General features: G+C 44.0%; 1 protein-coding gene across 1 annotated transcript in view; it reads right to left on the bottom strand.

The window, feature by feature from the left end:
- Positions 1 to 2944: 2944 nt before the first annotated feature.
- LOC8042888 (bromodomain-containing protein 8) overlaps positions 2945 to 15263 on the bottom strand; it is a 47178-nt gene continuing 34859 nt past the window's right edge. Inside the window, exons 15-17 of the mRNA XM_029991639.4 lie at positions 8585 to 8762; positions 7147 to 7227; positions 2945 to 3326 (exon numbers count right to left, since the gene is read on the bottom strand). Of these exons, the coding sequence (XP_029847499.2) occupies positions 3252 to 3326; positions 7147 to 7227; positions 8585 to 8762 (334 nt within the window). The 3' untranslated portion in view covers positions 2945 to 3251. The remainder of the gene's footprint in view (positions 3327 to 7146; positions 7228 to 8584; positions 8763 to 15263) is intronic.

The raw sequence follows: 15263 nt of genomic DNA, 5'->3' as shown, positions 1-15263 counted from the left end.
CGTTCAGAAAGAAGTGAACTGCAGGGTGATGCTATTTTTGTATGACAGTATGGGCCCGAAATTTTATTATTAGTGATAATGTGACCTCGTTAGGCTTTGTAAATAGTGTACTTGACCTAATTAGACTAGTTTTATACAATGATCTATCTTTACAAAAATATAAATAGCATCATCTTGCATGGCAGGTCTTTAGCTACAAATCCATATCACTTATGCAAAAAAAATTGTATTAGAAAGTTCCTTAATGAGTCGTAAGAAATGACCTAATTAGGCTTCATTATATTCTTCGTAACTCAAAAAGTAATTGAGATATTGCAGAACTAATTGAATATTTGAAAAGAGGAGGCCAAAACACATATACACTGATTTTCATTATAATCCATTAATAAACAAAAAAGTCGATTTTAGAACCAGTGTCTTGCCTTAAATCGAATGCTGTTCAGAGAACTCTGGATAATTCGAAATCCAGATCTGTCTGTTTGCAAGTTAAAAAATTCAGGTAAAAAACTGACCTGCAGAACAGGACCCATTTATAGGCAAAAAAACAAGGTATTGCCAATGTGTCACTGTGCAACTACTGACACATTCTGTAGGCTGTTCCACAAGTGGAGGACAGAATGCTGCATTCTGTCGTGTCCAAAATGTTCATTTCACAGACAGGAAGGGAAAAAAACGCTGCTACCGGCTACGCCGTTTCAAAGCATCTCGTAAGTCACAAATGCCACTAGCATACTTTGCATAATAATTTTAGTTGGATCGATTGTACTGCACTGCGCTTATTGTATACACAAGATTATGTGTCATTTGTAAATGAGAATTCACCGAGATGGTCATGCAAACACATTGAAGCTACGGAAAATGAGTCGGTGCCTAGTTTTACTTTGCCGAAGCGGCAGTACGTTCGGACTTTGGCCCACATCTTGCAGGAGTTACTGTCGCTTCTAGAGTAAAGAATGGAAAAGCATTCTTGCTTCCGTGTTCCAGTTTTTATTTGAAAAAATTAAACAGATTGGCATTTGTCTCTTTTATCAACTTTTAGTCTTTAGAGTCGTGATGCAGCAATGTGCTCAAGGGGGACAAAACTTCTGGTTGTGTTCTGTCTTCAGTGTCCCCAACGAGCACTGTGCAGTGCTCATGAACTCCCTCAGTTCTCCGAAGGTCCTGGAGGTTTTTGCCTCGGATGCAAACGCATTTCAAGCTCCGGTTTGACCACGTCTGAACACTGCAACCAGTCGGCATCGCCGACGTTCGTGGCGGGCAGCCGATCTCGAACGAGCAAGGAAACGCAAGTGAAAATGTGTTTTGTCTATTTGTGAAAGCAGCGGAGAACGGACGTCTTGTCGACTTCGGCTGGGTGGCACCAGACTCTCCCCCCAATAGAATATTGGCGGCGATAGAGGCTCTTGATGCATTTACTCACGTTTAGAGGACAAGATTTATAGGACTTGGGTCTAAACTGAGCAGATAACTGCACAACTTGCTCATTCACTACAATGTAAACTGTGAGGGCGTCGCGCCGTTGTTCCCATGGCCACCATATGCAGCTGCAGGTTGGAAAATAGTCAGCGTTTTTGCTTTACATGTTGACTCCCAAGACGATCTTTGAACTGCGATCATCTTTCCAGCGATGCGAAGTGTCTCTGGAAGGATGATAGCTTATTTTCTAAATATGATAAAACAGAATACGCTAAAATTACTTAACATATTCTGACACAGTTTTTTTTGTAAAAAGATAAGCAGACCATGTTTTTTTTTGTCTTTTTCATTTTTATTCATGTTTGATCTTATGATGTAAAATGAATGCATGGATTGCGTCTGATGCAGTTCTGATGAGGTTTGGATACGAAGTCTGCGGGGATGCAAATAAACTGTTATCTGCGCAGGGCTCTACCACCGCTCCCAGAAACTCTTGGTACTTTTTGTCCGGAAGTGCCGCTTACACCCGATGTGCAGCAGACACTGAATCCTCGGAGATCCGGTGAGAACTTGGAAGCTCTGAAAGGACCACCCCGATTGTCTTGAGAAGGTCTGAAAGGTTCAGCGGGGGCTGGAACCTGGCACTGGCTAGATGCCGGTCATGGTGACGGCTTCGTTCCTGGATGAATTTATGAGTGCCCGGGATGCTCGAAGTTGAGCCGGACACGGTCTCAACTTAGCTAGCTCTTCATGTCTGTTTTCTGGTTCCCGGCGGCCACCTCAAAAAATTATTCTCCCTCTTTTCTGCTTCTGGACGCAAGTTTTTTGGAGGAGACTTGTGGTGCACCAAAATAAATGCAACCGGTTCGTTCTTCTCCCGTGCCTTTGCTTTCTACAACTGATTGCAAGAAGCTCGTTCCTCGTGCAGAGGCAGGCATTTGCAGATGAGCCACCCCACTTGCCCAGGGACCGTGTTCTTTCACACTACCAATGCAGCATAGAAAAGACAGGCATGGAGGTTTTCCTTGTACGACGGTGGTCGTACAAAAACTGGCCGCAGACACGTTGCAAGCATAAAGGAAGCAAATGCGCTTGAGGTGCGGATAATTCGATTCTGTCTAGAGCAAACACCGGGTCTTTTGTACAGTGTGCGAGCAGTGGGACTGCGGCTTCAAGCTTTCGCGAGTGATGCAAAAACACGAGTTGTACGGCATTAAAAATGTGCAAGACTGAGAGGTTGGCAGGTTGCATCTTAAGTCTGCCTCTTCTAATGCGGCAGGGGCAGTATTTGCGAGCTCTGTCTGGAAATTTCTTTCAAGAGCCAATTTTGGCCCTCGCCGACTTGACATGGACTAACAGCCTGTGTCGAGTGTCAAGTTGAATGAGTCGCCTGGGACACACCACCAGGGAGGGTGCCCGCCCGGAAAGTGCGGCTCGAGCCCCATTCAGTCTGCACGAGAGCTCATTCCGGCACTTCCGAAAACCGCCGGTGGTCCCTGGGGGCAACGAATGAACAGATCAGAACCCATTACTTCAACGTTTCTTCCAGGAACTTTTATTCGGGGGTAAAAAAAGTGGTACAAAATGGGTGACTGAATCCGACAGTACGAGCAAACGCAGGTGGAAAGCTTGGCCTAATGCGTAGCTGCATAGGAAAAGCAAGTATAGAAAATTCACAAGTATGGAAAATGGAGCTCGTGCTCTAAAAGACAAACAATACTGAATTTATGGAGATATAACAGTGCTTGGTTCTAGTTCCCGATTCACTCGAAACTGTCGAGTAGTTGAGAAGACCAGTGCGCATGGTGAAAAGGCATGGCACCACTAGGGTGCCGTCACTCGATGGTACGAGTACGGCGTTTCTTGGCCAGTGGTTCATCTGCTGGCACTTTCTTCTTCTTCTCTTCATCCTGTATAAGACACGTGCAAATTCTTCCCATCAGAACCCTTACACATGGGGGAAATTAGAATACCACCAGATGCTGCTAACTAATACAGCCAGAACACATGAATTGCCAGCATACAGCAGGATAGAATTAAAAAAAAAGCCTAACAAAATGATACTACAAGGGTCCTTTAAAGGGCATCTCTGGTCCATATTTAAAATTATGACCGCTTTCAGCTAAAGCTGAATTACGAAGTATAATTTTGTTTTTTTGATACTGTGTGTAGTTTTATAAATATTGCGGCTCAAAATTTGGTTTTGGGCGTCTACGGCAAAACAAACTATCTCCTAGAGGGATGGCAACACTGATCATAAGCCGTACATCAGTCATATGGCAGAGACATGACGTTGCAAGAGTGCTGCGGTACGCGGTACAACCAACCAACTGCAGCTCCACCGCGATGTGACGTCACAAAGGTGCTGCGTCAGTGTAACTTGACTAAAAGCTAACCCACTAGCAGACTATGCAACTTCACTTTGACGTAATATTTTGGCTGTGATCGTAATTGGTGCCACTAAAGCGATAGCAGTCATCAATTTTGGTTTCGTTTTCGAACAAAGTTGCTCTTTAAAAGGGTACTCCGGCGATTTCTTCATGGTCCCCGATTTGTTTGAAAATTTGCTTAACACACCAATGAACATCGCTGAAATAGTATCCCAAATTTTAGGCCAAAATATTCGTCTTTTGCAAACTTGTTACAGCGGAGCTGTTAAGGGCTAGTTTCCCCAGTTTCGTGTCCGGTACCAAACAAATGTCGACACAAAACTACCCCCATCTATGAGTGATGGTGGCAACCAGACAACCCATCTGGTTGCCGCCGTCGCTCACAGATGGCGGCAATCTTTCCAGCCTTTCTGTCAAGGTGCGCGATGGTCCAGTGGTCACCATCCTGTACGTCCCCTTTGCGACGCCCAAGAGAGACATTGAAGCATTCATGATGGACGTCTTTGGCTGGGTCATGCTCGGCGACGACATGTCTGCCGCAGTGATGGGCAACTTTAACCTTGACATTGCACGCCAGGAGGAAAAGCAGTTCAGTTCATTTATGCTCGAGCGCTTCGGGCTTGCGTGTGTGAACGAACCTACGGTGCCCACGACCAGGAACCGGACGTGTATAGACCTCGTCTTCACGAAGAACATGCCTGCTGTCAGCGTACACCCTATGGCGGTGTACAACAGCGATCACAAGGCCATGGTCACTGTAGTTACGAAATAAATAACAACCCTGGATCGTTATATATATGTCTGGTTTTTTAATCGTTCAAATAACCAATTACCCAATCACACCTTAATCCTTACAGTTATAAATACTTCATTCCCACCATAGTACAGCTTCGCTGGTCTTCCTTCACCAGAGTGGAAAAGCTGACAGTTTTTGAATTTACAATTTTAGTCCTCACCGTGTTTTTCAAACAAAGACTCTACTGGCAACAACAAAAAGGTGATACCAGTGAAAGGCATGAATTAACTTTTTGGACTGTAGATTTTGTTTCCAACTGACTACAAGCAGTTTCATGGTGTCAAATGAATGCCTTGGAAGCTCGCTCCAGTACTCGTGCACCAGCACAGAACAAATTCTGGGCATAGCCTATTGTTTAGACTGCTTCCTCAACTGGCAAGCCTGCCTTCCACTGATGTCACGGCACTGAAAAGTGCAGGTAGTTTGAATGTCGTTTTTTGCAACATTTTAATTTGCTGATTTCACAGTAACTATTATTAATTTCGCAATACTAAATTAAATAGCACACCAAAAAGGGTAAACGCCGGGGATTCAGAAAATATAGTTTGTTGAGGTAGCTAAAAAAATCGCCGGAGTTAACCTTAAAAAGCTTCTGAAAAGTAAAAGTTTTTTTTTTTTTCAGCAGTCTGATTGGGACATGCGTGTCAAAAACTTAATTTTACGCGAAAATTTTTTTTTTTTTTTTTTTTTTTTTTTTTTAGGGCAATATTGATGGTGCGAGACACAATTTAGTTGGTAGTCACCTCCTTTACACTTGTTTTCTCTCTTGGCATTTCGGGTGCGTGGAGGAGAGGTGGATCGGCTTCGCCTTCACGTTGCATGAATGACCATCTCGTTGAGGTCAAAAGAGTGAATGACCATTCTGCGACGTCATGGTCTTGCATGCAGAATTTCAAATAAGTCTCTCGCCGCCATTATTGCTTTAAAAAAAAGTTTTTTTTTTTTGCGCAAAATATATTTCTCGACACGCGTGTCCCAATTAGACTTTTTATAAAAAGAGAATCTTCATTTAAGGTTTTTTTTTTAAGGATAACTCCGGTAAATTTTCTCGATTTTAGAGTTACGTCGGTTTTTAGTGAAGGAAGTGTCCCTGAATTACGAGGTGTCAGTTTTGTTTTTTTCAGTGCCTCATGTAGTTTTGTAGATAGTACCCTATCTCAAAGTGTTGTTTCGGGGGTCTACGGTGAAACAAACTATCAGCTGAGCATGATGGCAACCCTTGTGATCAACTGCAAGGATCGTGTGATGCAAAGATTGTATAGCGGTACCGCAAAACATACAACCGACCTAATTGCAAGAGCAGTTCCGATTAGTCATGTAAGATGCTATGGCTGTTTTACTGCTTTGCTTTGCAGATATCAAACATATGTAGCAAATATTAATACAGATCCATAAGAGTTGCCGGCCAAAAAGCGAGTTTGCCACGATGAAAACAGGCTCAGAACGAGCCCCCACTTATCTTCTGAGAAGAACTACAATCTTGGTGCTCTGCAATGCACATTGCAGAAGCGTTGCGGAAGCTAATCATAAGCTTGCGCTGAGCAGGAACGGGCTAAGCTATGACCACCAGTGAATGTCACCTTCGGCACCACGACGGGCTTGAGTGAGTAGGGAGTTTATGATCTTCGTGCGTGATTGCCAAAGAGCACTTACAAACTACGACCACTAAAACATGACATAACATAAGCAGGTATCGCCTGCTGGGGCGACTGAAAATGCAGCAGAAAAACACTGCGAAAGTAGCTGCAGTACGAACAAGAAACCTTGAAAACAAAGATGACATCTGGGCTCAAGGTTGCTTGACGAACAGCCAACCCACTGAATGCCTGCTGAGAAGCTGGTGGTATCATTTTTCGTATTGGTTTTAGGGTGGATCACAGTTTCCCATTAGTGTAATATTTTGGCAGTGCTCATCTCCACAAGAGATCAATATCAGTCATTTACTTTGGTTTGACTTATGACTGGAGCTACTCTTTGAGGTTGACTGGATGTTTTATCCTGACAAAGGAAACAGAAAATCAGACAAGCACGAAACTACATCAGCTTTTCAAAGTATTCTTCGTGCGCGTGCACGCGCTGCTGCCATTGTTTTGGCGGTTCCCCCTATTCCTTTGGCGGCGAGGGAACTGGGCTACGCGACCGAGGTCGGACAAACGTCTCCGCACAATTAGTTTGTCACCGAGTCCTTCGCCAAACTGTCGGACAGTACGTACGCACTTGTCCTTAATGTTGTTTGCTCACTTACAGTCTTCTCAAAACTTCAGCTGGTTTAACCTTCCCCTTCACCAAAAATGTGCACCACTACTCCACAGCTATAAAAACACACTGCTCGCCACCAAGATGGCTGAAACTGCTGCGCTGCATGGAATACGTTGTTCCGGGTTCTGGATATTCAAGATGGCTGATGTTGACGTCCATTAGAAATTGCTGAACATTTGTTCAGGAATTTCTAATGGACAAAACGGGCACTTAATTTCGCCCCAGGAATTGGCACAAGCAGTTTGGCGCGGAAGTGGCCAGTAGGCCGAGGCCCCCAGGACTTACCTTCTCCGGCAGGCTCTTGTCGCGGCCCCGCAGGCTCTTGGTCTCGGTGCTCTTCACCATCAGCTGGGTGGCCAGGAAGTCCTGCGATCCCAAAGTCCCCCAATCACTTCACAGCAACACGCTCAATCAAGTTGCAGATGCCCTCGGGCATAGCATTCTGAAGAAAATGCCGAGCCACAGCTAAGGACAGCCACCACCGGAGGGGGTTTCTCTTTGAGCACTTCTTAACTGTTCACTTTAGGTTCAGGAAAGTTGCCAAAGAATACTGTAAAACCCTTTATTTTCGTGGCCCCTATTTTTCGCGAATCGGTCACAGATGACATAATCGCGACCACTAAATTTCGCGAATTCCAGACGCCTGCATTGAAAATCTTAAGGACTGAAATTTTTGCGCACACTTAAATTTTGCGAATTCTTCAATTCGTGAAATTCGCGAAAATTGAGGGCTCGCGAACATTAAGGGTTTTACAGTATATCTATTTCGGTAGTGGTTTAAAAATATTTTCTTGACATAGGCAACATACTTTTGGTATTTCATTGTGAAGACTCGTAGCGACACCTCAAGACCACCGCACATAGCTCAAATGAGTTGCTCGGGAACAACATAATGCTCGAGGAATGTTAAGAACAACATATTTGCCGTGTTACGATCCCCGTTAGCACCCGCCCAGACAGCCTACCCAAGTAAGGCGAGAACGCGCATCACCCAGGCTGAATTCTTGCCACTAAAGGTCAAGCAGGGAAGTGAAACAAAGGAGCGAAAAGGCGACTGGCTCTATGATGCCCGTCTATGAAGTGTGGGGTCTCAAGTCGCGCTCTGCCTCGCTCAGGGAGCCCCGAGGATTTGGCAACAGCCCCGGGTTTGGCTCAGCTGCCCCGACACCCTTCTCCTCGGACGCGGACAAAGCCCGGCACAGCCAGCCGTGGGCAAGTCTCAACCCTAAATCCCCCTTAGTACAACCCCACCCCTACCTTTCGAGAGCATCGCTCAAGCACACAAACACCAAGGTGGGGATCCTCGAAGAAGGGCAGCATTCAACATGACCCATATATATTTTAGTTAATGTTCTCCTCCCATCTAATGTCTGCCAAGACTGGTAGACATACAGCGGAGAGTATCCCTGCACCAGACACGCCCTTTATTTTTTAAATCTGTTAGAATTTAAATTCAACACCCTGTATAAACTTCAAACAATAAATAGGCTCCCCACACGAGTGGTGGCTCCCCAGAAATTATGTGTGCTGTCGACAACTCCCGGCCCATATCAGTCTGGCTACCCCCGTTTTACCCCGAGCTTAGCCCTTGACTTACAGAGATGCTTAAAAGTGGTAACTGTGCATGCGTGCCCCATCAGCCCTGCAGGCTTCCGTTTCAGGAGAATGGAAGAGAGATAGAACCAGCACCCAAAGAATGTCCTGGTGTGGTGTGGCCACTGACCTGAATGTGTCCCATCACCTCCTTCTGCATCTCAATAGCCATGTGGAAGACGTCGTGGTCAGAACTGTTGTACATGATGGCATTCTGGAACATGAGCATCATGTCCCGCTGGAACTGTAGCGTGGTCTTGATGTAGCCACTCTCAATGTTCTTTTTGATGGTCATCAAGTCCATAGGCCTGCAAACAAGAGGCAAGACCCTGACTGCATCCCTCAAAGCAGACCAGGTTTCAGTCGAGTCCTATCAACGTCAGCTTCGATAGGACTCGACTACAAATAAAAACAGTTCAGCTCATGGACATCAGGCTCGTGAGAACCTACAAACAGAGAGACGACGCTGTATTGTCCCAAACACAAAGGAGGCTCTTGTCAAGCAGAAACACACTCAAAGAAGGGTGGATTTGCTTCCGAAGTATCAGCACGCCATCTCCAATCGTTGGAAGCGGGAAGCTGCCTCAAAGCCTGACACATACTATAATCAGCAACTAGGAGCTACTCCATGCTCATTGTCAACACCGTCATGAGCTTGGAAGCAAACTCTCACCCTCCCCCTTCCAAGAATGAATCTACAGTAATCCCTCGTTATAATGAAGTCAACGGGATGGCAAAAAATTTTTATATAAGCGGTCATTCGATAAAAGCAATAGAGCCAAAAAAAACAAAAAAAACAGTGCCTGCAGCCTTGAAGCTGGACAGAAACGCTGCAGAACACTCTGACCATATATTTAACCAGACAAACCTTGGTTATGAACATACCGCAGCGGCTGTACCGAGTGAAAAAATAATCAAGCATAGTTTGCCGATAATTTCATCAGGGCATCAGTTCTCCTCGAACTGCTCCATGCATCGCAAGAGCACTGTCACCGCCGCTGCACTCCATTTTGTTTCGAAGCATCTGTAGGATGTTTCAAGTCTCCGCAGTCGTCGGCATTTCCCGAGGTGCCTCTCCGAAGTCGCTTCGTGTTAACCCTGGTAGCACGCAAGGTCTATGATCGCAGCATCCATGGCAGGAGCAAAAACGGGAACGTCCGCATCGAAAAGCGCAAACAAATCAATGTTATCCTCGGTGGCTTTGCCAACATGTCTTCACACACTTCCGTAGATATTGTTGCAGCTATGGAAATCGCGCACCGGCTCGGTAAGCATGCTCACGAGAGAAAATCTGACGTGTGCGAAGCAGTTGGCGACCTTTCATCTTCGGGTCGCGGGCGCACTTTCTTCTGCATGAGAAACTTCTCGAACCCGTCCAATATGCCTTGCTTGTTCTGCAAAATGGTGGACAGTGTCGAGCACCTGAATGTCGAATTCTTTGGCGATTTCGGACTTGGAATCACTTTTCTCAACCTCAAGAGACTTTCGGTAAACATTCCCAATTTCCCATACGACGCACGTGTGCATGTAGTATCCCGCAGGCGCACGCGTCGGGGGCTCCCGAAGGGATGATCTCCTCCGGGCTCCATCACTCCTTGACCGGGGATTCCGTCAGGAGTGGGGCAGCGTCGGCCGCGGGCACCGTAAGTAGTGTCAGAATGTTGACGCTGCTCCCTACCCGCACCCCCGCGTCGGCATTGGAAGTGGGGCTCTGCAGAGCTGTGTGCTCTGCCCTCCATCACCCATTTATTCCGTTTTCCCAGTTTGCCGTTTCCCTCATGAAGAAGGGGGAGGGAATGCAAGGGTCTCCCGTGCGCCTCCGTGTAGGCTTGTGTGCTTTCGGCATCGCAACCTCCGTAATAATCGTGATCGGCCACCGATACACTTAGAATAAATTGGTTAATAATGCGTGCATTTCAGTCGGGACCACGTTAAACTTCAATAAAAGCGATAATTAAAAAAAAAATTTTGTGATAACGAGGAACTACTGTATCTGAATTGTTCGATTACAAGGCATGCTAATACTCAATCATGGATTGGAGGTTTATGGCAGAAATGAGGTAGAAATTGTAGTTTTAATGGAGCAAGGGTAAAGTTTGACTGAGAGGTGCCACGGGCATGGTAGTGAAGAAAGTGATAAAATCTGTAAATAATGGTTATGCTACATAATGATTAGAACCAACATAGGAAATCCGGAATGCTCAACTATTTAGAAGCAATTCAGAATCTGCACTTCTCCGTAGAAACTCGGAACTCATGCCCAAGAAGGAGAGACACATGAAAGCAGTGGCGTCGGAGGGAGATGGCGGGAGGGGGTGTGGGAAACAGCCGTACAACAGGGACCCATAAACACAACCACTGAAACATTCATTCAGAGTGATGGTATAGGTAACCCTGCAACGAGACAATACGCCAAACTTTCGGCTTTTGTGATTTTTTTCCTCTTTTGTGTCCAATATCGTCAAGCAGCGGTGAAAAGTTTACGGATGCCCAAAGACTTGTCATCGCCGGGCTGTCCTCGCCACGAGCTCACTCATGGTTCAGACGAATGCCTGCTGCTTGCTCACTGTTCACACACATCACCTGTGCCAGTCATTTCTGTGACACGCTCACCCGGACTAACTCTTGATACGCCAGAGTGTGTTTGTTGGACGTTGTCTCCAAAAAGATGCCACCATTACGAAAACCTTGTTCTGACCTCACTGAATAAAAACACGTTTGCAGTTTGTAACAAAAAAAAAAAAAAAAAAATGGATGTTTCAGCTGGTGTTCACATGCTAAGCAGAGATTAAAATGTATAAAGCTAAAAGTGATACTTTCCACATTCAAAAGAGCTGCTTTATTAAGATGATGGGCATGAGATGAGCATGTGTGGGCTATCCTTGTTTGGCAGAGTGCAACACCTTTGTGTCTGCGTACATTTGAAGCTGTTTGTCGCTAGATTGTATTTAGGGTTCCGTATTTTCTGAGTTTATTTTTACTGAAACTCGGAGAGCGTTTTCCTTAGTTTATTTTTTGCCTCAAATTCGGGGTTTATTGCAGCTTATTTTTGGTAGTGCTCCGGGAAACCGAGTTTAAGTTTACTATGTTCCTGTTTTTCCAAAATTCAATATGAAAATAAATGTTTGGACAAAAACGTGGCCTAAATTTATTAAAAAACAAACAAAAAACACCGAAATTGAAATATATTTTTGCAGCTGCATTTGGTATTCTAGTGCACTTGCAATTAGCAGTACTAACTGCCCCACGACAAGTGTAGCTTCAATAAATGTCGGTACTTTGAAGTAGCTAAACTCCTAGGCGTAGTCGTTGGGAAGCATAAACGCTTCAGCTTCCCTCCACCCTCCTATGAAATCTACAGGTTGATATCTCTCACTGCTATAGGAGCACAAGCCCTCCTCTCAGAAGAACAAGGGTATGGTTTAAACTGGAATCCGGAACAGGCATTTGTCGTCGCCCAGAAGTATATTAACCTGTTGTAGAGAATGAACCCTCATGAGATAAAGGGAAACTTCCTTTTGACAACAATGCTAAAGAAAAAAAAAAAAAAAAATGGATGTGGCCTTTTTTTTTTTTGGATTACTAACTCTGTGCTCTGCCAGACCTTATTCGTAAAATAGTCTGTTTTTGCTTTCCATTTTGCCACCGTGACCTCGAAATTCAGTTTTTCGAATAAATATGAATTGAAGAAAATTTTACCGGCGATTGTTTTTTTAAAGTTTTTCGAATTTATCCAAAAACACGGAATGCTTGTAACACTGTACCAGGTGTAATTTGTTTCCTGTGAAAATTTGCCATGCTGCATGACTGGCTAGCTTGTTGCCTCAAATACCAGAGTACTGAGGTACTCAGCAGAACTATAAAGTTATTTTTATCATACTTGGGTAAATTCCTTCGGCAATGTAATTGAATTACATGTAATTAAAAACTATTCTAACGTAGCAAATTGGGCAAGTTGGTAAACGTTATACATGATGGATACAGCTCAAACAACGAAGTGAAGAAACAAACATGACAGGACGAAGCTGTACTCGCAACTAAAGTTTTACCAGTGAAAAAGAAAGAAAAGAACATAGGCAAAAATATTACATCAACAAACACCTACTCATCTACCAGGTACCACATTATTCTTCAGACGTAAAACACTTCAAACAACTCTGGTAATATTCTATGGCAAAAAGCAAACCCCTATGTCTGACAGAGCTACCGACAGCGCGCTGATGCATGGAAATAAAAAATGCTTCTATAATCTCTCGTTGTGTCTTCTGTCTTTTTTAGTATTCTTAAATAAAAAATAAAACTTTAGCTAAATACGGCTTCGTCTTGCCGTGTTTGTTTCTTCACTTCATTTTCGTCGTTTGAGCTGTTTTCATGTATAATTACAACTACTACTTTGCTCCAAAAGTAGTTAATGAGAATTACTAATCTACAAAAAGTAATTCATTACAAACATTACTTTCAGAAAGGAATGCGGTTATATTTTCCTTTAAAGATGAGATAGTTTTTCTATACAGAAATGTGTTTGCCCATTTCTTGTCAAACCATTAAAAATTCAGTATCTGGCATTTACATTTGTGACATTTAGTGCCTTTGTTTCACCTAATTTATTACTGGTATGATAGGGTGCTGATTTCTGGTTATGATACAAGTCAGTTTTGTAATTTTTAGAGGTGTGTACAAACATTAGAAACTTTGAATAATTTGCGAATAGTGTTTGTTACTCAACCAGATTTGCAGCACACTTTTGCTGTTCAAAGTATTCGAGTTTTTTAAATATTCGAAAATTATGAACTTCAAAATTGTCTGGTTTCTCGCGTCAAACTTCACTGCCTTGCACCAGCGTGCAAGGAGAAATGGCCGACGTGGTTGGTCCACACACCTGCAACTGCTTAACACTGGAGAGGCTAAAAACCGGTGTGGCGCACTCGGTTGGCGTGTCTTAAGCTAACCAAGATGACTTTAAAAGACTGTCAAAGAAGGAAATCTCAAGCTATATTCAAATAAATAATAAAAAAAGTAAGCCAATAGCAGAGGCAGCGCAATACGAGGTCATGCTGTGGCAAAGGCGAAGCAATCTTCAAGCACTTTGCGTATCGGACGTTCATCTGATAAGATGTAGACTATTTCAAGCAACAAGGTAGTCATTGCTTGCCATATTGCATTATCTTTCCAAAACTCATCTATTTAGGACCTTTTTTTTTTAATACAAGTATGTGAAAAGTTCATTATAAAATAAGACTCTTCCTTTTCATAGATATGCTTTCTACACGGTTATGACGAGAAAATGAAACCAGGTTTTCTATGCATTGCAAAAAGTTGAAACTTCGTGAGAATGTGACACGCCTGGGGTGGTAATAAAATTTGATAGTTTGAGCACATAACACATTACCTGGATCAAAATATACGAAAGAAATTAGATTTCTCTACGAGCATACGTCTACTTAAGCCTAATATTCATCAAACCGAAATTTGAGATTGTGGGCGCCTGTGGCAATTACATCAGTGAAAACACTTGTCAGCAAGAAAGAAAACAATATTGTCTTTCTGACAGGTTTCTTTCACTGAAATGATAGAGGCACACACAATTTCAAATTTTGGCTTCACTTCCCAGTCAGCAGTGTTTGCTTGTATCCCGCCATAGCTAACTAGCCAAATTTACGCCGATGTCATCATTGATCCGAACACTACGATTACTAAGAATGGGCTATCTTACGATGTTTAAAAAATAGCAAATCAAGGAAAAAATAAGGGCGGGTTATCTTTCAGGGGTGGGGCACCTCAGGATATTACAGTAGCTTATTTACGCAGGCCGGAAAACCGGGTTTCATTTTCTCAATCTAACCCCGTACAAAAGATTTCCAGCAATTATGTCTTCAAGGGATACTACAACAAAATTTCGGCGCTCATTTTTTGGTCTATATGTGTTCAAAGGAGCAGCATCACATCGAACATACCAATATCTTGTTAAAACAAATTAAACGATTAGCAAAGAGCACCTGGTGGATGTCGCTAACGCCTTGCTTGTAATGCCCATCTAGGAACCTTGACAGCTAATGACGGAGGTTGTCACGCCTCCGGCCACGACGTGAGAAGAAGGGTAGGAGGAACTCTCCTCTTCCCGAGAATGCCTTTTGTGTGTTGCAGAAGTCGCTATTGTCCCCCTACAAGATTACAGAAGATTAACCCGTCACTCAAATTTCGTACAAAAGCAGCCGCTTCGGTGGCTGGAACGACTAGGCCATCCTCTTGACGTCAGCCTCGCCGTAGCTTTGCTCGTACTGAGATGACCTACGTCACGATTGCGTTGGATGTCACGTGGTCTTCGCTGGGCCTTTTCTGAGCGCTTGCCAGAGTGGGCCGTGTATAACGAAAAATACAGCCACCAGGCTCGAAATACAAACGTGCGATTGTCATTTACAGATATTGTGGATCATATTCAACCTATTTTTGAACACGATGGGAATATTTCAAATTTCGTTCAAGTATCCCCAAGGGATACTTCAATGAAATTTGAAATATTCCTGTCGTGTTCAGAAATAGGTTGAATATGATCCACAGTATCCGTAAAAGACAATCGCACGTTTGCATTTTGAGCCTGATGGCTGTATTTTTCCTTATAAATGGCCCACTCTGGCAAGCGCTCGGAGAGTAGCCAGCGGACAGCACGTCACATCCGGTGCAATCATGACGTGGTTTGTCTCGGGATGAGCAAAGCTGCGGTGAGGCTGATGTCGTCAAGATGCCCCCGGCGGTTTCAGCCACCGAAGCGGTCGAAGCATGCCAGCGATCGGGCCACCACCGCAACTAAC

The sequence above is a fragment of the Ixodes scapularis genome, unplaced genomic scaffold (genome assembly GCF_016920785.2).
Source record: "Ixodes scapularis isolate PalLabHiFi unplaced genomic scaffold, ASM1692078v2 PGA_scaffold9__187_contigs__length_104089568, whole genome shotgun sequence".
Lineage (NCBI taxonomy): Eukaryota > Metazoa > Arthropoda > Arachnida > Ixodida > Ixodidae > Ixodes > Ixodes scapularis.
The sequence above is the reverse complement of the archived record's forward strand: the minus strand, read 5'-3'. Positions and strand labels throughout refer to the sequence as shown.